Raw genomic sequence first — 27,904 nt, 5'->3', positions numbered from 1 at the left:
GACCCCACCGACTGCTGAGCTGCCGCCGGCACCGTGCGGACCCGGGCGCCTCTCGCAGCGCTCGCACGTTACTGAGACCTCTCCTATCGTCTCCCCAGTCTCTGCGGAGCGGGCCGGGCGGCCGTACCGCCGCCGCGGAGCCGGACCGCCCTTCCTCCTGCTTCCCCCCCCACCCCGTCCCTCCGCCGCCGAGGAGTTCGGCCACGGTGAGTCTCGTTCTTGGCGTCCCCTTCGCCGCCTGTTCGGGGGAGGGCTTGAGGGGGAGCTGGTGCGGGCCGGCGCCGGTCGGGCGTCGCACGCCCCCGCGACGGGAGGAGGGGGCCCGGCCCTTTCCCCGCGGCCCTCCCGGTGCTACCTGGGCTCGGCCGTGCCCTCTTGCCGCCTCTCTTGAAGTCAGACCCCGGAGGCCCGCCGCTGCCCGGCAGCCGAGTGCTGGGCGGGGGCCGCTGCCTGGGAGCCGGGTACCAGGCGGGGACCGCGCCCCACGGGACCGGCCGGGACAGCGGAGTCCGGCCCTGGCGGGGGCGCTGGCGGGGCCCGACCCGCCCGGAGCCGGCGGGGAGCAACACAAAGGCGGTGGGGCCGGGCGGCCGCCCCGCTCCACGCCCGGTGCCGGCCCGTCGTCTCCGGCGCTCTGCCTGCCCGGAACAAAGGCAGCCCGTGTGCCAGCTCCTCGCGGCCGGCACCGGCCCCCCCGCCCCGCGGTGCCTTTGTGCGGGGGCCGGCGCTGGGCCCCGGCAAGCGGCCCGGGTCCGCGACTCTGCCGCCCGGCCGAGGGCGGGACGATTCCCGGTAGCTGCTTCACCTGCGCCTTTGTTCTGTCGGGGAAGGGGCTGAAGGGCCCGGGGGCTGTGGGCAAACCCGGCAGCTCCCCTCAATGAAGCAGCTTCGAGCTTCGAAACAGCCCCGCTGAGCGTCCGCCGGGGCCGCCGCCACCGAGCGATACCGGGAGGCTTCCAGGGGACGCCCCGGGCTCTGCCGGCCGCTCCCCCTTTCGCTCCGCGCTGTCACCGAGCAGCCGCTCGGCTGTCCCGGCCCAGCGCCTTTTGTGCGAGGAGTCGGTGACCTTCGGCGCTCTCCCGCAGCCGCGGCGCTCCCGTTGCTCCGAGCAGCGTGCCGGGGAAGGTGCCCGGGCTGGGGCGGCTCCGTCACGAGGTGAATGCGCGGCTCGGGCGGGCCCGCAGGAGCCAGCGGGCACTGCCGTTATGCCCCTGGGCTTTGGGCGAGGGAGCCTGGACAACAAAGCTTCCTCTGATTGTTGGAGAGGGCTGGACCTCCTGGAGGTGCCTCCCTCTCTGGTGAGGGCTTCGTGCCCAGGCTCTTCGTTGGGCTGTAACAGTGGGGTGACAGAGCTGCCCTTCCCTGGCTGGGCTGTGGCACCCAGCCTTGCACAGGCTCCTGTCCGGCAGCTGGTGGGGGGGAGGAGGGGAGCATCTGAGTGCGTGTGGGGCGTTGTAGTGGCATCTAACTACAGCTGCCTGTAGTTCCATTCGATGTGCCCCCCACCCTGAGTGGATGCTTTTGGACTCAGCTGCCCAGTTCTTGGTGTGGAATTGAAAACAGTCTTGTCCTTGGCTTTGTAGGGAGCAGGGAAGGCTCAGCTCCTCCAGGACCCTGGTGTGCTGGGAATCCCATAGTTGGTGGCTGCATCAGGCATTCAAAGCTTCCCTTTCTGTGTCTTGCTTGTCCTCCTCTGAGAAGCTCTCCTAGACAGGCTGAGGTGGGGTGAACAGCTGGCAGGCAACTTTGAGGCTCCTGCCCCCAGCAAAAGCTCTTGGCTGTGAGGGATCCGTGGAGCTGTCTGGGGCTCCCACTGGGGAAGCATCTCCAGGTCTGTGGGAAGTCAGAGCAGGAAGAGCCCGCACAGGGCAATCTCCATGCCCATGGTTACAGTGCCAGCTTCCTCCTGCTCCCAGCACTTTCTGGAGGCAGGCTCTCTTGCCTACTGGTGCTCACCTTAAAGAGAAGGAAAGGGGGTTCTGAAAAGCTCTTTCCCCTCTGCTTGGCTGAGCCTGGCTGGGGCTGTGCTGCGTGCGAGTGTCCCTCGCGATGCGCGGCGCTGACTGGAATCTCGCACGGAGCCTTCCTGGAAGGGGTGGGAAGAGGAAAGCACTTGATTTGTGGAGTGAGCTGGGCTTGCCTGAGCTGCTGCAGAGGAGTGAGCCTCCTCCCTTCCGACTCGGAGGTCAGACCCTAATCTTTGTGGCTGAGCAGCCCTTGAGGCCATCCCTTCCCTGGGGATGGGTTGCAGTTAGATGAATAGTCCAGCCCAGACCGGGCAGCCAGTGCCTCTGTCCCCGGACTGCCTCTCACCTCCTCCCTCCTCCAGCCTCTGGCGTGGAGATAAGACCGTGGTGTATTGTAGTTGTGCTGGGGGTGGCTTTAGGACACCCAGAAAATAATAGGATAGCTTGGACCGTGCCTGGAAGGCTGTTGGCTTCTCAAAATAGCTCACCAGTGTCTGTGACCTGAGGGAAGAGTGCTGGTTAAATCTCCTGGTTTCTCTTCCCAACAACCCCTCGGAACTGCCTCTCATTTGCTGCTGGCAGAGACGGAGCCCTTTCCCGAGACTGCGGTGGTGCTGTCTCCGGGGAGCTGCAGAGCTCTCCTGCTGGCTCTGAAACCCCAGCAGGATTGTGTTCCCCTCTCCCTGCCCTGCTGACGGCGAGGAGCAGAACCGCGGAGCCGGCTGGGGCCATAAAAGGCAACAGGTGCTGCTTGGATGCGGTGACAAACCCCAAACCTGTTGGGTGATTCAGGCGGCTCTGTGGTGTGTGACACAGGGCTTGGCCGCTGGAGGAGGTTGTCCTCTGGCACAGAGTGCAGGAATGTGCCTCAGCATGAGGCTGTTGCAAAGGGGCTGGATTTACAGTCTCTTGACCAAAGTCCTCGAGTTCCCCAAGGTGGCCACAACCTTCTGTTCGCTGCTTATGTTTTGAGGAGGCTGTCTAGAGCCGGGGGGGGGAAGGAACTGTTTCTTGGAGTCATTTCTCTTACTGGAAACTCCCAGCAGCAGGCTGCTGAGTCTGTCTGGCTCCTGCCTGTCTTGTGCTCGTTGCTAATCTGCCTTCCTTCCCCCTTGGGTGCTGCTGGTTCAGCACAGCAGTGCGAGGCTGGTGGCTGCTGCTCTCGGGGGCTGACCCGTGGGGTGATGTGCCCTGTGCATTCCTGTGTGACCTCAGCCTGAGTGGGCTCTGGGGTGGCAGTGGATGCCCTGTGATCCTCCTGCAGCACTGCTCCACACCAGGAGGAAGTGAGTTTTCCCCGAGAGGGATAGATGCCACTTTGTCACACGGTGTAAAGGGGTGGGATGAGGTGGCTCTGCTGGGTGTGGGGGCAAACAGGTGACTAAGGAGCACAAGCTGGCAGGCATGGTGCCAGGAAGGTGAACTCTTAACCCAGGTGCCCATTGCCTCCACGTTTTGCTGCTTTTACCAGCCCCAAGCAGCTGTAGGTCAGGTTGGCAGTGGGATGTCTGGTGTGCCTTGGATGGGGGTGGGAATGATCAGCCTCCATGGCAGCTTTCCCTGCCCTCAGGGAGGTGAGCATCCCTGCAAGGGGTGATGACAGGACCAGGGGCTGTCTGGGGGCTTGTCCCCACATCCCTAAGCTGTGTCTCCAGGGTGATTTTGCACTGCAAAGCTCTTGCCCCTGCAAAACTGCTTGTGCCAGTGTGTGCCAGGGGAACTGATCTAGGCCGAGTGCTTCCCCCATGTGTTTGATTTCAATAGTTCATTGCCCTGGTGGGAGGTCAGCATTTGTTTTGTGAAACCACAGCCCTGACCTTTTAGTGCAGCAGGAGGTGGGGGTGGCTGTGGATGTGCTGGTGGGTGCATGGGCATCCTGGCTGGCAGCAGCACTTGGCAAAGCAGCCCTGTCGGTGTGCCCGTCCGGGCTGGGAGGGACTGGCCCCTGAGCACGGCGGGGCCGGGGAGCGCGCAGTGAGCCGTGGGAGCGGCGCTCTGTAGCCTGGTCAGGGTAGTGGTGCGGCCCCGGGAGTGCTGCTGAACGTCTGTGGCTCCAGGGCTGGTGCGAGGGCACCCCTGCCAGGCCCTGGTGGGCTGACCTGGGTGCTGGGCTCGGGCACACAGGGCGAGCAGGAGCTGCTCCTGTGCCTTCACCCCAGCCCCGGCTGCTCCCTCTCCTGCTCTCTGGGCGTTGGCCCCAATTACACTGAACGCTGCTCAAAGTTCACCGGCTCCTGCCGCCTGGCCCCTGGGGGGCTTGGGGAGCCTGGCAGCTCGACCTGCCTCTGCTGCTTGCCCGGGAGCTGCCTGAGCTGGGCTGAGGGGGCAAGAGCAGCCCGGACATGGGGGAAGAGGCAGCAAGAGCAGCCGCTGACTCCGCTCCCTCGCAAAGCCTCTGCAGCCACAGAATCGCCTCCTTGAGCTGCTCTCCCCTCGCCTTGCACAGCCTGCCCAGGGGGTGGGCTTGCTCCCAGGAGTCAGGTGGCCCAGTGTGGGAGCTGGGTAGCCTCAGAGTAGAGAACTGACTCCCTGGCCGGGCGCAGGAAGGCGCCTTGCTGTCCTCAGCTGACGAGTTTCCCTCTGGTGGTGCCGGGGTTGGGCTGTTCTGAGAGCTCCCCAGGTCTCCCAGCTGCTTCCCCCTGGTGCTCCCAGCTGCTCTCCCGGCCCGGGAGGGCAGGGGAGCTGGTGCTGGGGAGCTGGTGCTGGGGAGCTGGTGCTGGGCAGCTCGTGCCCGTGGGTGGCTGCACTGTGTGGAACTGCAAAGACGAGTTTTGCCGAGCTGCAGGGGTGGGTCACTGTGTTTGCATGGTGCTGGCAGGCCCCTGCCCCGCCGGAGTAACACATTCTTGGAGCAAGTTGCTGCATGCAGTGCTGCTTGCCATGCCTGGCTCTGGCTGCAGGCAGGCTCCCTCGGCTCCAGGGGAGAGCTGTCACCCTGCTTCGTGCTCACCCGAGGCTGATAGGGAGGAGGGGGACAGCCTGGGGTGCTTCTGCAAGAAGCTGTCTCTGATGTGGGGAGGCTACCTCTGTAGCCCTCCTTCCTCTCTGCTTCTCTTTTTTTGTCTGCTCTCACCTGCAGGAGGGAGCTCCCAGGGTCCTGCAGCTCCCCTCCAGAGCACACTGCTGTGGCAAACCTCCTCTCCCTTGATCTCTGCCCAGTTGTGGTAGGTTGAGAGAGGGCTTAGCTCTCCCTCCTCCACAGAGCAAGAAACCACAGCTAACTCAGTCGAAGAGCAAAAGCTATATATTTACAAGCATATATGGAAAGCAGGTTATATATAACACAATATATACAGGTATTTACAATATATACACAGAAATACACAGCAAAGACAAATAACACAACAAAAATCCCTCCCTCAGGGAGGGATCCCCTCTTTGGAACCCCCTCTCTCCCCCCCTTACCTCCCTTTTTCCCCAAAAAGGGGTTAGAGAGAGAGAAAGGCAAGTTACTAAGGAAAAGAGTTGTTAGCAAGCTTCAAAAGCCCATGCAGGATTAGTGTTTGCTTATCTGAAGGCCAAGTCCAGCAGTTCGCAGAAGAAGCAGGCAGGGAGAACAGGCTGAAACACCAAACTCCCCCAACTCCCAAACCGAACTGAACTGAGGAAAAAATTTTCCAACCGCTTCACAATCTAAAGCTGAATTTTTGTTTATCAACCAATGAAATTCGTTTAGAATATCAGAATGTTTTGGTTCTAGTACTAAAAACATTAGCCAGTGTGTTCCAGCAGTGTTTGTTCTTAAAGGCACAGCCTCAAACGACCACACCAGTGTTGGTCTCCAGCAGCTGTCTCAGGTGGAAAACCACTTCCCTCTGCTAGTCTCCTGGCAGCAAGAGGAGCTGCGTCCTGGGCTGGGCCAGTGGATGGGCCTGGGGAGCAAAGCTGCAGCAGAGGCTCCATACCATCACAGGGGCTCCTAGCTTGGCTTCCTGGGGACATCCCTGCCCTGCCTTGGAAAGCACTGGGGGCACCACAAAGTGCTGGATAGCCCTGATGGAGCTGTGCATGGCAGGGGGTGGAGAGCAGCAGTCAGCTCAGCACAAGCCTCTCCACAGCGTGGTGTGGGCACAGCCATGTCCTCATGGGGCTGGAGAACAGAATCTTCTCTGCTTGTGAGGTACTCCCAACCCTGGGCCCGAGTGTGATGCTGCTGTGAATGAGGAGCCCTTCAGTGTGTTCCCTGGAGGCAGGATGCTTCCAGCAGGCTGGTCAGGAATCTGGTCTCCATGCGGACCTCTTGGCTAGCACAGGCTGGGCCAGTGGTGGTGCCCATGCCTGGCACTCCTAGCCTGGTTCCAGGGTGCCTGTAAGCAGGCCAGGGGCGGTGGGGAGCAGCCCTTGGCAGGACTTTGTGTTTAGAAGCTTGCAGGAAGGGGAAGCCACGATGTCACCTCCTGTCTGACCAGGAAGCGCAGGTTTCCTTCCCTTTGGCTCATGCAGGAGCCTGGGAAGCCTCTTCTCAGCAAGTGGCTTGGGGGGAGCAGCAGTCAGACGTGGCACCAGTGAATAATTTGGGGTGTCCTCAGCACAGTCTGCCCTGTTGTCTCATCAGGCCCCTGCTGTACGAGTGCTGGCTGGTGCCAGCCCATGCGTGCAGCTTGCCCGGCCACAGGCACGAGGGGAACTTGGGGCACTTGCTGCTACCCTCTCACAGCCCCTCAGCAGGGCAGCAGCCCCTTCCCTGCCCCCAGCCGTGATTCACTCCCTGGCTCTTGTCTGATGCCTCTCCAGTGGCTTTCCTTCACCCATTCATTACTGCTCCTGGCAGGGCTCTCCAGCGCTGGCGGTGCGCAGCCGCAGGCATGCAGTTGGAGAGCAGTTGGAGAGCAGGGCACCTGATGAGGTCATGCCGAGTGGAGCTGGGGCGCCCAGCCCTGCCTGACTCCTGCTGTGACTCAGCCTGGCCGGGGCCCTACCTGCTTGGGGAGCCTGACCGGGGCGAGGGGTGGGGGTGTGTGTCCTGCCCCCTCGGGCTGCCCCTCTGAGGGCAGCTTGGCTTAGCCTCAGCAGTGAGCCCTTGCCAGGCGCTGCTTTGCCGCTCGCCTGCTTGCTCAGCCTGGGGAGGGGAGAGTTGTGTAGCTTGCCGGGCAGAGGGGGGGAGAGCTCGTCTGCCTCAGCACGCCTGAGGCTCCCCTGGGCAGGGACATCCTGCCTGGGGTTGCTCCTGTGCCGCTCGGTGTTGCGGTCGTGGTTCCTGAGGGACTCGAGTGCTGTGCGGGGAAGGCGATGTCGCTCCGGTGCCCTGAGCCTTCGTGCCGCGGATGGAGCAGAGGCTGGACCCGCGCTGTGGCTCAGCCCTGGGGCCCAGCCTGGCCACTGGTGTCGGGGAGGAAATGATTTGTGCTTGAGGGCAGCCGGGAGCTAAATCTGCCCTTGGGGTGGGGACCGGGGTGGCTTCGCCCTGCCGGGTTCCTCCGCACGGCTCCTGCCGTGCTGCAGCCTTGAATTTAATCGAGGGGACTTTGCTCCCTGGGCTTTGCCTGCGCCGCTTATCTCGGCGGAGCTCGGCTGCTGTTTGCTCTCGCTGCGGGAGGGAGGCGGCGAGTGGGAAAGTTCAGCCTGGCGATGGGTGGGGGAGAGACGGCAGCAGGACAGAGGCACTGGTGGGCCCGGGGGCCGCACCGGCCTTCAGCCCAACCCCCCGGGCGTCCGGCCGAGCCCTGTGGGCACAGGGACGTCTCGCCTCGCCCGTCCAGGTGGCCACGGTCCCTTGGGTGCCGCCGGGAGCGGGACGCTTCTGGCCAGGGCTGTCGGAGCCAGGGGGGCTGCCGCCCACCCCCCGCCCCCGGAGCCGCGGCTGCCGAGCGCGGCCGGCCGGGGAATGCTCTGGCCCCGTTCCCGGAGCCCGGCGCTGGTGTTTGTTTGCTGCTCGCCCTGGTCTGGTGCTACTGTGACAGGAAGCGGGGACGCCGGGGGCAGCGGGGGGGACGTGCCTGTGAAATCCCTTTGTCCCTGCGGCGCTCAGCTGCGAATTCCCACAGCGAGGAGAGAGCTGCCTTTGTGCTGCGGGAGGCTCGGCCATGTGAATCCCCCGGGCCTGGGGCGGGGGGTGGGGCAGGGACCCCGGGCCGGGCGGGACCCCTGCGGCCGTGGGGCTGCTGCCGCCGCTGCGGGCGGACTCTGCCTGGCTGGAGCCGTGCGGCTTGGCCGCCTTTCTGGGAGGCAGTCGGCGCCGTGCCCGTCCTGCCCTCCCCGAAAGCGCTGCACCGAGGTCGGCCGCTCGTCCCCTCGCCCCGGAGCCGCGGGCAGCCCCTCCGGCAGCCTCTCGGCCAGCCGCAGCAGAAGGCTCCTGCGTGCCGTGTCCCGGCCGTGCTCGGGGCGGGTGGCCCCGTGGCGTGCCCGCCCGACAGCTGCCTGTGCCGGGCCCTACGCTGGGGCCGGCCCTGCTCCCTGCGGCCGGCCCCAGCTGCTCCCTTCCTCGCCCCTGGGGCCGTGACCGGCATCGAGGCGGTGACCTCGGCTGGGCCAGGGACTGAGCTCTTCCCCCGGGAATCGCCCACCGCATTTCACAACCCCCAGCTGTGTCCGGACCCTTCGGTCTGATCGGTATCTGCATTCTTGGGCCCCCTGCCCTTGCTGGGGACCAGCAAGCTGCTTCCTTCCCTGCGGCCGGCAGCGGCCCCACCCGCCCTTATCTCTCGCTCCTCATCCTCCTGGGCTGGCTGCTCGCCTGCTCCCTTATAAGGTGCGAGTGCTGCCTGTCCCAGTGCCTTTCTGCAGGTAACTCTCCTCTCCAGGGAGGCTTCCCCCTTCCTGGCCTTCACCCTGGCCCTGGGGATGGCAGGCAGGGTCGCCCAGGCAGTCATCCTGCTGCCAGTTCAACCAGTTGGGTGTGCCAGGCAGAGGCGAGAGGCTCCCTGCCTGCTGCTGCACAAGGCAGCCACTCCTGGCACTTCCCTGGCCCGGCTCTTGCTGGGGCTGGGCACATGGGGCTCGGTACTCCTGTGGAAGGTGGGGCTGGGCAGGGTGGGTGCCCGGAGGGTTGCCTGAGCTGCCTGCGGGAGCAGCCCTTCCCTGGCTGCCTGCCTGGCCAAAGTCCCTGTGCTCTGTCACCTGCCTCTGGGGAGAGCCACTCCTGGCAGGGTGGAGGAAGCAGCCGCAGCCCTCTGCTCGGATGGGGCAGCCTGGACCCTGGAGGGGGTCTGGCAAGGCCCTGGGAGCCTGAGCAAGTGGCTTTCACAACCTGGCAGTGAGGACACGTGTGGTTGGGCAGGTGGGTCCCTCCCTGGCACGCTGGTCGGTGGTGGGAGCTGGCAGTCTGTGGGCACCTTCCTGCCTCTGGGGTGGTGGGAGGGGAACAGCCACAGCCAAAATGCTGCATTGCTGTGGCAGCTGCTGTCCATCAACCTTCCTGCTTCCTTCAAGGCCTGAGGGGTGCTGTGCCCTCCTGAGCTGAACAGGGAAGCAGAGGAGGTGGGGGTGAGCTCGGGCACTCTGCCCCATACCCAGCCTGGGCCAGCCTCGCTGCTTGCTGCCGCGGGCAGCTCGAGGGCTGATGTGTGAGCCTGGGCTCAGTGCTCAAGGTGGTGGAAAGATGCCAGAGATGCTGGCTCATTTATTTTTCAGCTAATTGAGAGTGACCAGAAGCCTGTGGTGAATGAGCAGGGCTGTGATCCTGTGCAGAGCAAGCAAGTGTGGTGCTGCCCTGCGAGGGCTTGGACAATTGCAGGCTTGAATTATTGATGGAGTTTCTGTTTTCCCTAAGTGCATCATGAGAGGCAGCTGGAACCAGGGGAATTTGTTGCTTCCTTTCTCAAGAGTGGGTATCTGGTGCTCAGAGCTGCTGGTGCTCACTTTTGCAGGGCAAGCAGCCAGCTGTCTCTCCTCAGAGGCCCTCCCTGGCCAATCATTTCAGCAGTGCTCTCTTGTGGAGCTGGTGCTGGGAGCTCTGTTGGAGCAGCTCTTTGAGGAGTGCAGCCCTTCTTGTCAGCCTGGCTGGGAGCTCTGGCCTGGCAGCCCCAAGCTCCTGGTGCCCACAGGGGCTCAGCCAGCCTGAGTGATGCACTGAGCCCCTCCTGGCCCCGGCTCTGCTCACACTGGTGGTGAGCAGCAGGAGGAGGGCTGCTTGGCTCATGCCTGTCAGGATGCCCAGCTGCAGTGACAAACCTTGCCATGGCTGTGAGGAGGGCTGGGGCTCTGGTCAGAGCCAGTGTGAGTCTGTCCCTCTCCCTGGGGGCAGTGGGCTGTGGGGAGAGGGTGCCAGGTGTGTCCCTTAGCAGGCAGCTGGGGCAGGGCTGGTGTGGCAGAGGTGGCTTCTGGCTTAGTTGGGTGCTTTGGCTGAACTTTGCTCCAAATCCATGCTGAGGGAGCGGCCTGAGCCCTTGGGATCCCAGGAGCCTTGGGTGAGAGCTCTCTGGAGGCTCAGGGCATGGAGCAGGGCTGGAGCAGGTCGCTGGGAAGACTCCAGCAGGGGTCTGCGTGCTGGAGATCCCCTGCACTGCAGAGCGGTGTCTGTCCAGCCTCCTGCCTGTCTCAGCTGACAGATCTTGTCTGTTCTCCCTGGCCTGTGCTCTGTGAGTCCCATCTGGGCCTCAGGGTTAATCTTTCATGGCTGACAGGGAAGCACTCCTGGTGGGGAGCCTTCGAGGCTTGAACTCCATCCTCTGGCAGCGCAGGGTGCAGGTGAACTCTGGGTGGGTATGGCTGTGGTTTGACCCTGGGAATGACTTTTCCTTTGTGGGAAGGCAGTCCTGAGAAGCAGCAGTCAGGGGCTTGGAGGGAGTGTGCCATGGCAGAGCTGCCCTCAGCAGGAGGGCTCTGGAGGGTCAGGGTTGAGGCTGGCTCTCTGGCTGCTGCCAGTCACAGGGGTATGGTGGGCACTCGTGGAGAGAAGCTCTGTGCATGGGGATCAGCTCCTGGCTGCCTTCCTGCTGGCCAGGGGCTCTTCTCCAAGGGCACCACTGGTCTCTGGTGGACCTCTGGGTGCAGCACAGGGTTGAGCTGGTGCTGGGAAGTGGAGAGATGAGGCCAGGGGGATTTGGATGTGAAGCTTGCTGGGTAGCAGCGTTGGGCCCCGGGGGTCCTCTCTTACTGGCAGCTACTGGAAGTGCTGCCCTGGGGCAGCAGCTGCTCGGGGCTGTGCTTTGTCCTCAGGCTTCTTTAGCCTTGCACCAAGCCAGCCGAAGTATTTTGGGCTGGCTGGGGTTTGTAAGTAACGGGTGTGTCAGCAAGTGCCTCATGATGAAAAGGCTTTCAAGCAGCCATCATCAAAGATGGTCAGGGTCTGGCTTTGGAAGAATGCTCTATAGTTGTGTCTTCAGAGGCTGGGGAGGAGGAGGGGCAACGGGCTCCAAGTGATCCCTGGAATTCCACCCTTGTGGGATCTGGCATGCTTGGCTTTGAGCTGTCACAAGAGACTTGGGGCTGGCGTGATCAGGCTGCTAGCTGAGGCTCTCCTCTTCCCCCCGCTCCCCGCCTTGCTTTGAAAGTGACCAAGGCCCTGGGTTGTCACTGGTAGGCAGTGAGGGGCTGTGCTGTGTCCAGGAGGCCCCTGCCCACGAAATGCTGGCATGTGAGCCAGGACACAGGGGCTTGAGACACATTCCCCAGGCCAGGAGGGCATGGAGCTGGCTGGGGTTTGTGTGAGCCTGCTCGGGGGGGTGGCTGCCCTGCAGCCTGGGCTGGGGCTGGTGTGTGGCTGCAGAGCTGGGGTCGGTCCCTGCTAACCTCTGGGGACCTGGTGCTGCCTCTAGCGTTGTCTTTAATTCCACATGGCTGGAATGAGCCTGGGGGGGAGGTGATGTGTCCTGATGGTGGAGGCTACAGGAGAAGAGAGCTGGGCAGTGTGTGCCCCATCCTGCTGGCACCTCTTGCCCCGGATGGAGCTGTGCTGCTGTTTGGAGCAGGAGTACAGCTGTGTGTGCAGGACAGCCTCCAGACACGGAGAGTCACTGCTTAGCATGGCCTGGTCCTGTGCAGAGCCCTCGGGTGGCTGCTCTTGATGGGTCTGCAGAGCCAGCCTGGGACCGCAGCCCAGCCCCTCTCGGGCTGCCCTGCTGTGACAAGCTCCCCCACAGCCTCCCAGCCGCCTCCCTGCCCTCAGGCTTTCTGCTATGACCTGGTGGCCCGAAGGGGGAGAGGGGAGCCTGAGTCACCACCCCTTCCCCTGCCTGAGCTGGAGGGGACTGGGGGACCTGGCAGGCAAAGAATCTGTCCTGTGCCTTCCCCCTGCTGTTGTGTTTACTCCCTGTGGAAGGGACGGGAAGGAAACAGCCTCTGGCTGCTCTGGCCCCTTATCTGGGGCCCTCAACTGCCCTTGGAGTTTCATTGTTAGCTTCCACGTTCTCCAGCTGCCTTCCCAGGAGATGTGTGGAGGTGGGGACCGGGGCTGAGCGGGCACTGACGGCTGTGCCAGGCCTGCCCGGCGGCCATGCAGGGCTGGAGGAGTCTGCTGGGGTTGCTGCCTCCTCCACACCAACCTTGCTGCTCTGTGCTCAGCACTGAGGCTGCTTGCAAGTGTCTCCTCCAGGCCACAATACTGACCCCATGCACCCCAAAAATCTGCCCCTTCTGCAGAGAGCTGGGCAAGGGCAGGCTGGGGAGCTGGTGCAGAGCAGCACAGCTGCCTGGGCAGGGCCATGGCCTGGAGGGTCCCTGCTCTGTGGCAGATGTTCCTCTCTGGGCTTGGTGGAATACCACTCTGGAAGTAAATTGCAGCAAGCCACTGGGACTCCTGGCTGGGGTTGTGTAGGGTGTCTGGGTGCCAGGACCATCCCCTGACCTGGCATATAGGGCAAGATGCTGCCCACTTCGAGGGGGAGAGGTTCATGCCCAGACACTGCCTCTGCCCTGCAGTAGGCCTTGTGGAGTTGAACCTTGCCACCTGCTCCATGTCTGCGTGGCCTGGCTGCGACCTTCAGCAGGTCCCAGGGGCAGAGGATCTGTTCCCTGGCAGAAGGGCACGGATGCCCACCAGAAATGACTGCAGGATGAGGGTTAGGATTTGTCAGCAGCGCTCTGGGGTGTACCAGGCTTCTCACTCAGAGGCTCTCAGTTGCAAATCCATGGGGCAGGTGAGACCTGGAAGCAGCAAGGGTCAGAGCAGAGCATTTCCATACAAGGCTTGGGGAGTCAGACTGCTGGAGGAAGCCTTAGGGCATCCCTGCTGCCAGGTGGGAGGAGTGGAAAGCTGCCTGCATGAGCCAGGAGTCTGGAAGCCTCCAAAAGCCTGCTTGAGGTCCTGAGCTCAGCTGGGTGGGCTGTGTGCCTCCCGGGGTGCAGGCTGACCCCCGCCTGGCTGGGGCAGGGCACCGAGGCGGGTGTGCCTGTGCCACGGCCTCATCTCTGGCCGGGCACCACATGGGCACAAGTGGCAGAACTGGCTGGTTGGAAGGCAGATTACAGGGTGGTGGTGACCAGATGTTCAAACAAGCTGTAGGCGACCTCCAGAGCTCTTGCAAACAAAATCTGTCCTGCTTCTGTGGGCTCAGCCCTGGTGCTGCCTCTGTCTGGGGGGAGCACGGACTGGCTGGGGGTCGGGGAGGCATTTTGGGAGGTGTTTGGTGTGAATACACCGGAGATTACATGGGGAAATAAACTGACCCCCCCTGCCCTGAGCTCCTCTGAAGCAGCGTTTCCTGGGGGGCAGGGCTGCCGGGGAGCCCGGGGCTGCGGAAGGGGACAGGGCTCTGGAGGGGCGATGGGTCCCTGCCGCGCTCGCAGCCCGAGGCTGCTGTTCCGGCCGCACCAGCGCGGGGGCACCGGGGGGAGTGGGCAGAGCTGATGCTGCAGACCGTGGGAAAGCAGTTTCGGTGCTGGCTGCCTGGCTCCGACGAGTCCCCACACGCCTGCCGTGACTGCGCGGGGCTGGCAACACCTCCGCCGGGCTTGCCGCGACTCGGCTGGGCTGGGCGAGGGGCGGAGGGCTCAGCCCTTGCCACTCCCCTCCACCCCTGCGCTGCCTTTAGCTCCCCTGTCGGTGGGGAGCGGTTGGAGGCGCGGGGGGCTGCCGGGGGAGGCAGCCCCGTTTGCCGCCCCGGCGATGCTGCGGCGTCCCTCGGGAGGAGCCCGTTTCCCCTTCGCTGCCTGCCCTGCCTCCTGTGCTGGGTCGAGGGCTGTGATTTTTGACCTGCTCTCCTGCTGTCTCTGCAGCTCTCTTCCCTCCTGCTTCCTCCCTTGGTGGCTGGGCTGTTTCCCCCATGGCTCTCTGCGTCTAGACCTGGCTGTCCTGTGCCTTTGCCAATCAGACCTGACCTTCCTCCTCTGACAGGTCTGTATGGAATCGTTGCCTTCCTTGACAGAAACGTTGATGGTTGTGCTCGTTCTCTGTGCTCCTCTGGGAGGGGATTTTGGAGTGTCCAAGCCAGTGCCTGCCCTTTAGGTCTCTGGGCTGAGGACCTCCTGGGTCGCTGCAGCCTTGAGAGCCCCAGTGAGAACCTGGAGGGTGGTAAGGTGTGGCAGCAAAGGGTCTTATGGAGGCCTCTTTAGGAGGATCCTGTCCTACTTCATCCTTCTTCCTAGGGAGGAAGGAACTGTGGCTGCCTCTGTTGGGGAGGAGGGAGCAGATAAGTGGCACAGGCCTGTCCCTCAGCCCTGCCCTGTGGGTCACTTCGATTCTGCAGCAGTGTCCCCAGCTCTGCTCCAGGGACATGCCCACCCCTCCTGCCACTGGCTGTGGGCAGCTTTTCCCCCGGGCTGGGACTTCTGGCAGCCCGAGGAGGGCCCTCTGCTGAACCTGGCTCAACCCCACCTGCTTGCTGTGATGGGGGAGGACTTTCTGTCCCCGGAGTGCCACTTCCCCGGGCTCGAGTGCCGGGGCAAGGAGCCTCCGAGTCACGCCTGGGGCTCTGCTGCTCTGAGACTCTCGCCAGCTCTCTGGTGGTGGGGGGGATGGGTGCTCATGCCATAAGGGAATTGATTTTTCATGCTCTGAGAATCTGTCTTAATGAAATCAGCCTCTCCTGACCGCTCTTCTCTCCCCCTTTCCTCCCCCCCAATCACGCCTAGTGAAGAGAGGGGCTCCCGCCCTCCCCGGGCTCGCTTTTCTCCCCCTCACCTTGACACCAAAGCGCCTCCGCTCCTGCCTCCGGGTGCCCTCCGCCCCCCCGCCCCGCCCGTCCTGGGCACCCATCACCCATGGACGACTCGGAGGTGGAGTCGACCGCCAGCATCCTTGCGTCGGTCAAGGAGCAGGAGGCGCAGTTCGAGCAGCTGACGCGGGCGCTGGAGGAGGAGCGGCGCCATGTCTCTGCCCAGCTGGAGCGAGTCCGCGTCTCCCCGCAGGACGCCGGCCCGGGCCTGGCCAACGGCACGCTCACCCGGCGGCACCAGGTAACGGCCCCCCGGGCGCGGCTGGGCGCCGAGGCTCCGCGCCAGCCCGGGCTCGGCCCCCCCGGCCTCGGCCCTCCGCTGCCGCGGGAGCCCTGGAGGTGCCGGCAGTGAGCTGGGGCCAGAGCCTTCCTGGGAGAAGGAGCTTGGCTGGAGGGTCCTGCTGCCAGCCAGCTCTGCTCTGATTGGTGAGGTTGGAGGCAGTACTTGGTACCTGGGCACCTTTGCTCCACGTCCCTCTGTGCTGCTTGGAAGGTGGCTGGAGCGCAGGGGCTGCTGTGGAGCTGTCAGGAATTCTCTCTCGTGCCCCTGGGCAAATCCCTGCATTCTGTCTATCCCACACACAGCCAAACCAGGGCTGGGAGAGATCTTCCTTCCATACAGGACTGGAAATGTGGTTTTGTCTGTCTTGGCTTGAGGTCTCTCTTCTGTTCTTGCTTCCCCAGGCTCTGTTTTGGGGAGGGGTGCTTGGAGGGATGTTGTGCAGCAGGCTGGTGCCTTTCCAGCTGTGGAAGGTGGTGGTGCTAGGAGAGAGCTGGGTCAGGGGGAGGAGAGGGTACATAGAGCAGTCCAACAGCGGGAGCATCAACAGCCACCGAGCACCCACACTGTTCCCTCACAGTCTGTGGGGTGTGGGAGGGTTGCTTGCAGCTCCTGCATCAGAAGATGTAGAAGGTCTCCAGAGCTGTGCTGGGGAGCAGGGAAAGGCCTCAGCCCTTCCATGAGGAGCATGTTGGCACTGTGGGAGAGCTGGAGTGTCTGGAGGGGGGTGCTCCAGGTTGGAGTGAGAGGTGGTTTGTTGTGTGTGGCATGGACCCCAAGGAGTGTGCTCCTCTCCTGGGAGTGACGTGTGGCAGAGGTGGCCAGCTCGGAGCCGGGCAGGGGCAGGCTGTGGGGACGGCGTTCTGGCAGTGGGAGATGAGGTGGTGGTGCTGTGTGTTTCAGAACGGCCGTTTCTTGGGCGATGCTGACCTGGAAAGGCAGAAATACTCAGATCTGAAGCTCAACGGGCCACAGGTAAGGAGGCCTGGGCCCTCTGGCTTGGGCAGCCTGCTTGCTGGGTTGGGGGTGCAGAGGTAGGGCTCCAGTGTCCCCACCTCAGCCGAGAGGAGGCCTCATGCGGCTGACCCAGCTCGAGGGGACTTGGAGCGTGGGGCTGTTGGTGTCCCCTCCCCTGCAGGAGGCTGTCTGGAGAGGTGAGGCCTCCTGGGCTGACTCCAGGGGAGGCCCATGGCATGGGGGAGGGCTGACGGCCTGTCCCTCGCTCCCCTCAGGACCACAGCCACCTCTTGTACAGCACCATCCCCAGGATGCAGGACCCAGGCCAGATCGTGGAGGAGACCTACACCATGGAGGAGGACCCGGAGGGAGCCATGTCGGTGGTGTCTGTGGAGACGTCGGACGACGGCACCACGCGGCGCACCGAGACCACGGTACCGGCCCGGGGGGTGGGAGGCCGCCGGGCTGGGGTCCTGCAGCCGTGGCGTCTGCCAGCTTGCTGTGCTGCGGGCCCTGCCCGGGAGGGGGCTGTGTGTGGAGCGTGCTGGCCTCCTGAGCAGCCTGCCCTGCGTCCCTTCCTCTAGGTGAAGAAGGTGGTGAAGACTATGACCACCCGGACGGTGCAGCAGGTGCCCGTGGGGCCTGACGGCTTGCCCCTGGAGGCCTCCCCCGTCCCCAGCAGCTACGTCCAGACCATGGACAGGAACTTCCGCAAGAACGGCAACGGAGGCCCCGGCGGCTACCTGGGCCAGCCGGGCACGGCCACCCTGCCCCGTAACTACCACTACCCCGACGGCTACAGCCGGCCCTACGAGGACGGCTACCCGGGCGGCGACCACAGCTACGGCAGCCTGTCGCGCGTCACCCGCATCGAGGAGCGCTACCGCCCCTCCATGGACACCTACCGCGCCCCCAGCCGCCAGGACATCTACGGCCCCCAGCCCCAGGTGCGCGTCGGGGGCAGCAGCATGGACCTCAACCACTTCCACCCCGAGCCCTACGGCCTGGAGGACGACCAGCGCAGCGTGGGCTTCGAGGATGTGGACTACGGGCTGGTGTCCGACTACGGCACCGCCAGGCGGGCCGGGACCCCCTCCGACCCTCGGCGGCGGCTCAGGTAGGCACCGGCAGCTTCTGGGGCGGCTGTGGAGCCTCCCTTCAGCCTCCCCCTCCTCGGGGGGAGGAGGATGGCAGAGCTGAGTCACACGAGGAGGAAAGCTGCATCCGCTTCTAATTGTCTGCTTAATTGGTGGTTAAAACTCGGTGCTAATTGAGGAGGTCGCCCTGCAGCCAGCAGCTCCTCCGGGCAGCTGCACGCAGCTCCAGGCCCTTCCCTCTTGCTGGGACCCATTCAGGCTCCCCTGTGTCCCGGCCTGGCTTATCCTGCCTGGACAAGGCTGTGCCCGCTGGAAGCTGAGAGCCACCCCCACCGTCTGCAGCAGCAGCCTCACCGTCAGCTGAGCTGAGAGCAGCCCTGGGGTGGTGCTCAGACCAGGGCTGGGGCGAGCAAGGCTCAGCCACGCGGTGCCCCGGGGAGTGTTCCTGCAGCGGGGCCCAGCCCTGCGCAGGGCAGGGCGGAAGGAGCTGCTCGACCTGTTTGGCAGTAGCAGCTTCTCCCCCTCACATGGCTGTGGGCAATGGTGGCTCCTCCAGCCCGACTGAGCAGCTGCCCCACCAGGCTCTGGCCACCTCTGGGCAGCCAGAGCAGTGCCTTGGGGATCTCTTAACTGCCTGGCCAGGCGTGTGGGCATGGCTGCCCTGGGATGTGGGGTGCCTGTGGCAGTGACTCCTGCAGGCTGTTGTCTCTTCCACAAACACTGCTGCTGCCTGCTTGAGCCTCTCAGCCTGCTCCACTTGCTGCCTGAGCTGTCAGTGAGGTTTGGGAAGGTGCTGGGGGGCTGCTGAAAGGGTGGTGAGGGAGGGACTGAGCATCTCCTGAGTGCCTGGGGCAGAGTGGGACAGGTAGGGTTGAGGGCAGGCTGCTTAAGCTCCTGGAGCACAGAACAGAGGCAGGAAGGGAGAGACTGGGAGGCTCCTGCCAGAGGTCTGCCCACGTGCTGGGACTCCAGGGAGCTGCTGAAGGAGGAGCTTTGTCCTTCCGGCTTGTGCCAGCACAAGTGCTGCTGCTGTGCTGAACCAGTCCGGGCAGTTGTGCTCCTGGATTGATTTCCCTGTCCTGCCTCACCTTGTGGGGCTTGTGCTGGCTGGAGGAGGGCAGGCAGGGCTGCCCCTGCCTCCTGCCCCCGCACGAGGAGCCTGTCAGCAGCTGGAGCCTGTGGCCCTTAGTGAGCAGCTTGGGCAGGAGGGGTTAAGTGACCAGCCTGGGCTTGTGGAGGGACTGAAGCTGGTCAAGACAGAAGGCTCTGGCTTGAAGGAGCCCTCCCTGGATGGCCTGGTCTGCATTGCTTGATCTTGGAGGCCACAAGTCCTCCATGCTGGGCTGGATGGTGTGTGTGCTCCTCCTGCCCCTCTGGATCCTGGAGAGCCAGGGCTTACAGGGGCTGTGTGCAGGGGCTGCAGCCACCTGGGCACTTGGGCCACAGCAGAGGGAGAAGGTCCCACCCTGGTGGAGACCTCACCACCTTGTCCTGCAGGGATGGTGCAGGGTTTGGAGGGTGGGTTGGTGCAGGCTCTCCCTCCCCAGGCAGACCAATGGAGACTGCAGCAATCTCTGGAATCCAGGGCTGTTGAGCTTGGCCTGTCCCTTGCCTTCTCAGTTACCATCTGCAGGCAGGATCAGCATCCCCCTGGCCCAGATGTTTGTCTTGAGCAGGGGCCTGGCTGCTAATGGCTTCCCTCAGGGAGGCAGCTTGCCAGGCATGTGGCAGCCGTGGGCACATGCTGCCTGCTGTCTGCCAGCCCTCTCTCCTGGGGCTCTTCCCTGGGCTTCCTCTTGCAGGAGGAGAGGCAAAGTGGGGGGAGGTTCAGCAGCAATGCAGGGGGCTGCTCCTTGCCAGCCACAGCTTGCCTGCAGGGGCAGGGATCGGTGCCTAATGACCCTTGTGCTGGGCAGCAGCTCCCTTCTGGGGCACCTGTGCCCTGGTGTGGGAATGTGGTCAGCTGCTGGCGGTGGTGCCAAGCGTTGGGTGGCTTGTTTGCAGTGCTGGCACAGCTGCTCTGTCCTGTTGCAAGGGTGGTGCCAGCAGCAGGGAGTGACTCCCCCGAGAGCTGGGCTTCCTGACATCTTAATAGCCAGGACATGGTGCAAGTGGCACATTTCCCCAGGAGCCAAACTCGCAGCCTGCTGCCACCCTCTGCCATGGCACTGGGTGGGCAGCTCTGCAGCAGCACCCGAGGGAGCCCTGGCTGCCACCCAGAGCCAGTGGTCTTTGCAAGCCCCTTCCCAGAGGCTGTGGTGTCCTTTGTCCCAGTCTCTCCTGCTTGCCTGAGAGCTGGGGTCTGCCTGCATCTCATCTGGGAGATCAGAAGGTGGCTGAGAGGTCCCTGGGGTGGAGGCAGGTGAGAGGATGCAGCCTCATCCTGCACCCTGGCACAGTCAGGCTGCTCCATTTAAGTGCCAAGTCCTCTCCCACCCCCTTCTGTTGGAAGTCCCTGGGTTCCTCTGCCTGAGTGGGGGCAGGATGAGCTTGGCAGTGACTACAGAACTAGGGTGAGGATTCTGGGGCTCTGTGGTGTGTGTTCTGGGGGTGCTGAATGTCACCCTGCTGCACTTCCTTTCAGCACCTGTGTGTTTCCTGCTGGGTCTGTGGGTGACCTCACCCCCCTTCAGCAGGGCAGAGGGTGTGGGGCTGCAGCTCTTCCTTGTGCCTGAGCTGGGGCAGCCAGGTTGATCCCTGGAGCCTGGCTCTGTCCCCTGGGCAGCAGAACCACTTGTCTGCCACCCAGTGTCTGCAGGCAGAAGTTTTGAGCTGTTCTGGCCACGATGCTCAGGCAGGGGCTTGGTCTGGCAGCAGCTGGCATGTCCTGGGGGTTGCAGGGCAGCTGGGCTGACAGGTGCACTGCTGGGTGCAGCTGAGACCGGGGGGACCTGACCGTGGGCTCTGGGCTCCTGCCGTGCCCAGGCAGAGCTGGCAGCGCCGGGGTGAGGGCCGGGACGGCTGCTGGATGTGGTCTGAACTTGCCCCCTAGTGGCTACGGCCTGGCTGGCTCCCGGCGCCTCCAGGGTCACCTGGGGACTGGCATCCAGGCCCCGACCCGGAGCCGCTGGGTGGGGAGGGGCTGGAGGAGCGGTCGGGGAACAGCCTCTGCTCTCCCGAGCCGGCCTGGGAAGCTGTGGAGGAGGCTGGGCTCCTGCCTGGGGAGCAGGAGGCTGCCCTCAGCACGGCTGTGCCCGCCGGGTGGGCAGGGGCGCAGCGTCCCCCCGCGGCTCTGACGCCTGCCGCCTCCCCTTGCAGGAGCTACGAGGACATGCTGGTGGACGAGGTGGCCCCGGACCGGTACTACTGGGCGCCGCTGGCCCAGCACGAGCGGGGCAGCCTGGCCAGCCTGGACAGCCTGCGGAAGGGCGGCGCGGGGCCGGGCGGCTGGCGCCAGCCGGAGCTGCCGGAGGTGATCGCCATGCTGAGCTTCCGCCTGGACGCCGTCAAGTCCAACGCCGCGGCCTACCTGCAGCACCTCTGCTACCGCAACGACAAGGTGAAGACGGAGGTGCGCAAGCTGAAGGGCATCCCGGTGCTGGTGGGGCTGCTGGACCACCCCAAGAAGGAGGTGCACTACGGCGCCTGCGGGGCTCTCAAGAACATCTCCTTCGGCAAGGACCAGGACAACAAAATCGCCATCAAGAACTGCGACGGAGTCCCGGCCCTGGTGCGGCTGCTGCGCAAGGCCAGCGACATGGACCTCACCGAGATCATCACCGGTACGGGCCGCGGGCAGGGCCGGGGGGAGGCGCCGGGCGGGGGGCGCGCGGGCCGGGGTGGTAAAGCCTCCCCCCGTGGCCTTGCAGGGACGCTCTGGAACCTGTCCTCGCACGACTCCATCAAGATGGCCATCGTGGACCACGCGCTGCACGCCCTGACCGACGAGGTCGTCATCCCCCGCTCGGGCTGGGAGCGGGAGCCCAACGAGGACTCCAAGCCGCGCCACATCGAGTGGGAGTCGGTGCTCACCAACACCGCCGGCTGCCTCAGGTACCGCGGGGGGCCGCCAGCTCCCGGCGGAGGCGGCTGGGGCCGCGGCGGGGCTCTGCTCTGGCCGGTCCTGGCAGCTCTCTGGGCCCGCCCGTGTCGGGGAGCTGCTGCCCTGGGACAGCTGCTGGGGGTGCAGGCTGTGGCTCTGGAGGAGCTCCTCGGTGGAGGGCTGCCGTGGGAGCTGTTGCTGTGAGCTCTGTGGGCCGTGGGCTGCTCCTGCCTCGCCCTCATCTGTTCTCTCCCCTGCCCCTCAGGAACGTGAGCTCGGAGCGCAGCGAGGCGCGTCGGAAGCTGCGGGAGTGCGACGGGCTGGTGGATGCGCTGATCTACATCGTCCAGTCTGAGATAGGCCAGAAGGACTCTGACAGCAAGGTGCTGCAGCAGGGGCTCCCTGGGGCACGTTCAGAGCTCTGCCCTTGCCCACCGGCTCTGTGGTGGCTGAAGCTGTGTTCGTCCCAGGGTGGGCGAAGGATGGACGAGGGGAATCTTCAGCAGGGGGGCAGTTGATCTGGCAGGACTGGTTTGGGAAAACCCAGTCCAGGCTTACACCTTTCCATAGTCTCTACTTGGGAAGAGAGCCTGCATGGGGTCTGACCAGGAGGTGCTTGGTAATCAGCCTGCAGGGGGAATGTTGGCTCTCCAGCAGGGCTCAGCCGGTGTCACCTCCATGCTGGTGTCCCCTGGCTCAGCTCTTCTGATGCACCTGGATGAGGCATTGGTCTGAATCCTCCTTGAGCCTTTCCTTAGACCTTTCTGTGTATGGCAGAGAGATCTTTGTGCCCCTTGAGAGGTGGGGATGTGCTCCAGCTCCCACCTGATGCAGAGCTGCTTACCTCCATGGCCCCCAGTTCAGACCCCATGGCCTGGCTGCAGGTTGTGACAGGGCCCTTGGACAGAGGCAGGGGGTGGCCACGTGCCTGCTCCAAGACAGACTCTGAATTTCTCTCTAGCTGGTGGAGAACTGTGTGTGCCTGCTGAGAAACCTGTCCTACCAAGTCCACCGTGAGATCCCCCACGCTGAGCGCTACCAGGAGACTCCTCTGGCCCCTGCCAACAATGCTGGGCCCCATGCTGCAAGCTGCTTTGGCACCAAGAAGGGCAAAGGTTGGTTTGGTGGCGGCAGTGTGGAGCGAGGTGGGATCAAGACAGATCCACTGCAGTGGAGTTTGAGGGTGGTCTGGGGTCTCTGCTCCTACTCTGGCACCTGTGTGAAGGCTGAATGCAGCTGTCTCTGGAGAGGTGGTGGTCTGTGCCTGCTCTGGCTTTGGGAACTGCTGCTTGGCCTCCCCAGAGCGTTTGTCACGAGCTGATGGTGGGTTCTGTGGTGGTGGGCTGGTGACTGGTAGATGTCCTCTAACTCCACACCTTCCCTTCTCTCCTGTGTTGCCCCTTCCCTTTGCTTTCTTGCCAACTGATCTGCCCCATGATGCTGTCGGCACTTCTCCTCCTGCCTCCCCTCTCTCCTCTCCTCCTCTCCGCTTGGCCACTAGACGAGTGGTTCTCCAGAGGTGAGTGTGCTCTTGGTTTGAATTCCTCTGTGGTTTAATGTGGTGCTTTCTCTAGCTCTTTGTCATCCCCCCTAGCTGGGCACATGCTGCCTTTGACATCCCTCCTGGGACATGCTGCTAGCTTAGCTTCAGCTCATCTCTCTGGGCTCGTTACTCCAGCAAGTGGCAGAGAGCTGTTGGGCTGCGGTGGGTGGGGAGAGGAGAGATGGCTCACACCTCCCTGCTTGCCCTTTGAAGGTAAAAAGCTCCCAGAAGAGCCTGGTGCTGATGCAGTGGACTTTCCCAAGAGAACAACTCCAGCCAAAGGTATGTTCCCCAGGGCTTGGTCTGCAGGACTGCACGTCCCCAGGCAGCCCAGGAGCTCCCATGGGTGTGGGCCTCTCACATGGGCAGAGGCTGGTTTGGAGGAGGTGTTTCTGGCTGCCCAAGAGTCTGCCAGCTCTGCCATAGACAGTTGTGAGGATGCTTGGAGGAGGCCAGAGGGAAAGATTGCCCTGTGAGACACAGCCCTGGGAAGGCTTAGCCCCTCTATGGTGGTCTCAGGCTTCTTGGCACAATTGCTCTCTTGCTTGCTTTTCTCCCCTCATCAGGCAGGACTTAAAGCCGGAAGCCCCTGCCTTAGTGTTCTTCCACAGCCCCTGCCAGGGGCTGGTGCTGGGGGTTCTGCCCCTCTGGGACCTGGTCCCCTCTGTATGAAGGATCCAGCCTCTGGGGGGGCAGCTAGCCTGGGAGAAAACTTGCAGCCTTGTCAGCCCAGCAGTGCTGCTTGGCATGGGATGCCAGCAGAGCCCTTCCAACCTGTCCTGCAGGCTACGAGCTGCTCTTCCAGCCGGAGGTGGTGCGGATATACATCTCCCTCCTGAAGGAGAGCAAGACCCCAGCCATCCTCGAGGCTTCCGCAGGAGCCATCCAGAACCTGTGTGCTGGCAGCTGGACGGTGAGTGCCTCAGAGCTGGCCCTGCCCTCCTCCGGCAGCCCTGCCCAGAAGGGGACTCTGGGGAGCAGGGAACATCACCTTGGGGTGCCAGCAGAGCTGCAGATGGCCAAGGCTCTGCTGTTTCAGGCTGTCGCTCCATGAGTGACTCGCTGCCGAGGGTCAGGTGTGGGTCAGGTCTCTCCTGTGCCGCTAAGGGCCCTGTACTCCCTGCCAGCCCTGTGCCCAAGGGCGGCCTGGCTGTGTCCCTGCCCTGCAGCTGCCTCCCTGCCATTCCTCCCCTTCTGGACTCTGAGGGCAGAGGCTCAAGCTTTGGGCTCGACCTGCATCTGCTTGGTGCCTGCGGGAGGACCACCTGGGAGGCCTTAGCCGCCCGTCCTGCAGGGAGGCCTGGGGTGGGACCGGGCCCTGCGCAGTCTCTCGCCGCGGGCGAGGCTGGGAAGGTGAGGGCGGGCGGCAGGGCCGGGGGCAGCCTCCCGGCCCCGCCGTGCGCCGGTGCCATGCCGCTGCCCGCTGTGCCCGCAGTACGGCCGCTGCATCCGCTCGGCGCTGCGCCAGGAGAAAGGGCTCTCCGCCATCGCCGACCTGCTGAGCCACGACAGCGAGCGCGTGGTGAAGGCTGCCTCCGGCGCCCTGCGCAACCTGGCTGTGGACACCAGGAACAAGGAGCTGATAGGTGAGGGCGCCCTGCCGGGGGGGCAGGAACCTTTGCCTGCTGCTGGCAGCTCAGGGGGAGCCTGGGCATGGCATTGGCACAGCCTCTCTGCTGCTCCTCTCTGAGTGCTGAGCTCCACTGGGGGACACCAACACTCTTGCCTGCTGCTGGCAGCTGAGGAGGAGCGTGGGCATGGCATCATCCCAGCCTCTCTGCTGCTCCTCTGAGTGTGCTGAGCTCCACTGAGGGACACCAACACTCTTGCCTGCTGCTGGCAGCTGAGGAGGAGCCTGGGCATGGCATTGGCACAGCCTCTCTGCTGCTCCTCTCTGAGTGCTGAGCTCCAGTGAGGGACACCAACACTCTTGCCTGCTGCTGGCAGCTCAGGGGGAGCATGGGCATGGCATTGGCACAGCCTCTCTGCTGCTCCTCTGAGTGTGCTGAGCTCCACTGAGGGACCTCAAAACCTGTCCCTGATCTTTCTACACTGATCTTCTTTGGCTTTGTAGTCCTCTTCCTTGCTTGCTGATGCCCAGCTCTTTGCCCATGCCAGGTAAACATGCCATCCCCAACCTAGTGAAGAACCTGCCTGGAGGCCAGCAGACCCCAGCCAAGAACCTCTCTGAGGACACAGTGGTGTCAGTCCTCAACACTATCAATGAAGTAATTGTAGACAACCTGGAGGCTGCCAAGAAGCTGCGAGAGACGCAGGGCATTGAGAAGTTGGTGCTGATCAACAAATCTGGGTAGGCTGTGCTCCAAGGGCAATGCAGGGGGCAGAGAGGGGCTTCTCCAGGGCCCTTCTCAAAGCCAGGGGCATTGCCCAACATCTCTTCTTCCCCTCGTGCTAGGAACCGCTCAGAGAGAGAAGTCAGAGCGGCTGCCCTGGTCCTGCAGACGGTCTGGGGGTACAAGGAGCTGCGGAAGCCCCTCGAGAAGGAAGGTTGGAAGAAGTCAGATTTCCAGGTATGGAGAGAGGGAAGGGAGGTGCCCTGTTGTGGCTGGGGTGGTAGGCAGGGTTGTGCAGCAGGGAGAAGGATGTTCCTGGAGCTCAGCAATGCTAGATAGCAGCTCTTACCTTGCTGGTGGGATTGGAGACCCTTGGAGGTGTCCACTCCACTGTTGCTCAGTGCATGGCTGTCAGGAAGCCTCTGCTGAAGAGCCACTCTGTAAATCTGCAAGTCCTTGGTCCCACACAAGTGTGCAGATCTTGAATATCTTCTCTGGAGATACTCTGAGCCCACCTGGATGTGTTCCTGTGTGATGTGGTAGAGGTGATCCTGCTCTGCAGGGGTGTTGGGCTGGATGAACTTCCCAGGTCCCTTCCAGCCTCCAGCAGTCTGTGATTGAAGCCTGCAGCACTGAAGTCACTCAGTGCTGAGAAGGCTCTGCAGAGTTCAGCTTCTTTCACAAGGGCTGGGACTCTCCTTGCTGCCTAGGGCCTGTGTGCTGCCCTGACCCAGTCCAGGCAGGCCACCTCCACTCCAATGTGGGTGCAGCCAGGGGCTCTGAAGCTCCTCCTGGCTGCTTCAGGCCCCTTGCTCAAGGGCTGTGGGAGAGTTCCTGGGGCCGGAGGGATAGGATGTGCTGATGGGGAAAGGGCCTGGACCAGAGTGTGAGTGGTCACTGTCTGATGCCCCAGGTGAACCTGAGCAATGCATCTCGGACCCAAGGGGGCAACTCCTTTGATGACAGCACCTTGCCTCTCATTGACAGGAACCAAAAATCAGGTATGTGCCTTCCCTTAGCCCCTGTCCCTGCTGTCACCCTGCTGTCACCCTGCTGTCACCCTGCTGTCACCCGCCCAGAACTGGCCTTCGGCCCTGCCCTTCAGCCCTGCCTTTCCTGGCAGCCACAGCTGCTCACACGAGAGCATCAGCTGGGCTTCTTGGGGCAGTTAACATGGATCCTGTAGCATCCTTGGGTCAACAGTGCTGCAGCTGTGTCTGGGCTTCTCTGGCTGGGCTGGGCAGTGGTGGTTCTGCTGCCCCTGGCTGCAGGGCTGTGTCTGATCTGCTGCTCTCCCATGCTTGCAGACAAGAAATCCTCCCGGGAGGAGATCCAGATGAGCAACATGGGACCAGGTAGGAGAGGGAATGGAACTGGGGGGTGTTTGGCCTCAGCCTCCTTGCTGTGCTAGGAGGGGTCGGAGCTCACATCTCCCATGAGGATGATGCTGCCTCCCATGGAGCTGACTTGAGTGACTGTCCCCTCTTCTGCTCCAGACTATTCCACGCTGAACGAGAGGGACCACAGCAGGACACTGGACCGCGCCGGTGACCTGGGAGAGATGGAGCCTGTGAAGGCAGTGCCCTTGATGGTGAGCAGCAGCTCCTGAGGAGGGAGGAGGCAGTGGGACTGAGGTGCAGGGCATGATGCCACATCGCTGTCCTGGCTGGAGGAGGGGAGATCTGGGCTCAACTAACACCCCCCCACCCCAGTGCCCCTACTAACCCAGCCCTGTGTCTGCAGCAGGAGGAGGGGCAGGAACTGCAGCCTGAGGTGGAGGAGGATGCTGCCCTGTGCCCCCCCGTGTCGGTATGTCCCTGTCTGAGCAGTGGGGACAGCTGCTGCTGCCCTCCAGGGGGTGCTTTGGCCAGCCAGATTCTGCTTTGATCGCTGCTCCCTGCAATCAGTGCCTGATCCGCCGGGGCCTCGGTCGTGCTGCTGCTGCTGGCTCGCGCTCTGGGTTGCTAATGTGTCTCCTTCTCTCTCCACAGCAGAAGATCTAAGCTGCCATCCCTGCCTCCACTCAGTCTGGGTTGCTAATATATTATATATATAAATATATATAAACTCCTCGTGGTGGAACAGACTCACTTCTGTCTCATTGGGAATTGTCTGCTGGACTGCCTGTGCCAACGAAGCCAGCCACACCACTGGGCCTGGGCCCCCAGGGGGCCGCCCTGCCTCTTCGAGACTGCTGCACCTCCCTGTTCTGGGACACCTCAACCAATAACTCCTCCTTCCTGGCCATCACCTCCACCTTCCTTCAGAGGGTAAAACCTCCTGCTGGCCTCTGCCAGGCCAGCTGCTGTCATGCTGCAAAAGGACTCCGGATCTCTGCCTCGACCAGGAGCTGCCTTCTCTCCCGAGCCTTCGCTCTGCCACGCAGACACCTGCAGGGACAGACTGGGACTTCAGTTGCTGCCTTTTTGGTTTTGGGGGGGGGGTTGTTGCCTATGGGATATATTGGTTTTTTGCTGTGGGGTCACTCTTCAACCAGGGCTGTGGGGACAGTGGGAGCATTCCTCCCTGGTGGTGGCGAGAGCCGGGGTGAGGGAGGCTGGAGTCGTCGGGGGGGTGATGGGAAGGAAAAACAGCAATAACTTCTCTTGCTTTGCTCTAGATGAGGCTCTGGGGACATGGGAAGGGGGATCTGGCTCTGGGGCCTGCAGAAGGGTCTGTATGGGGCTGCTGGCCCCTACCCAGTGACTGCAAGGAGTGATCTTTATGTAGGGAAGATGGTCAGTCCAGGGTGT

General features: G+C 63.3%; 1 protein-coding gene across 1 annotated transcript; it reads left to right on the top strand.

Moving 5' to 3' along the window:
• Positions 1 to 175: 175 nt before the first annotated feature.
• On the top strand, positions 176 to 27,603 carry CTNND1 (catenin delta 1). The gene is made up of 21 exons (XM_054171770.1): positions 176 to 206; positions 14,061 to 14,178; positions 14,916 to 15,239; positions 16,182 to 16,253; positions 16,511 to 16,669; positions 16,820 to 17,352; positions 20,591 to 21,054; positions 21,142 to 21,325; positions 21,580 to 21,697; positions 22,276 to 22,429; positions 22,816 to 22,833; positions 23,071 to 23,139; positions 23,643 to 23,770; positions 24,293 to 24,443; positions 24,976 to 25,168; positions 25,274 to 25,388; positions 26,065 to 26,152; positions 26,459 to 26,506; positions 26,648 to 26,742; positions 26,895 to 26,960; positions 27,143 to 27,603. The coding sequence occupies exons 3-21, from the start codon at positions 15,045 to 15,047 to the stop codon at positions 27,152 to 27,154; spliced, it is 2,862 nt and encodes a 953-aa protein (XP_054027745.1). The 5' UTR covers positions 176 to 206; positions 14,061 to 14,178; positions 14,916 to 15,044; the 3' UTR covers positions 27,155 to 27,603.
• Positions 27,604 to 27,904: the final 301 nt, after the last annotated feature.

The sequence above is a fragment of the Dryobates pubescens genome, chromosome 22, assembly GCF_014839835.1.
Source record: "Dryobates pubescens isolate bDryPub1 chromosome 22, bDryPub1.pri, whole genome shotgun sequence".
NCBI classification, from domain to species: domain Eukaryota; kingdom Metazoa; phylum Chordata; class Aves; order Piciformes; family Picidae; genus Dryobates; species Dryobates pubescens.
Note: the sequence above shows the minus strand (reverse complement) of the source record. Positions and strands in the feature narration are given on the sequence as shown.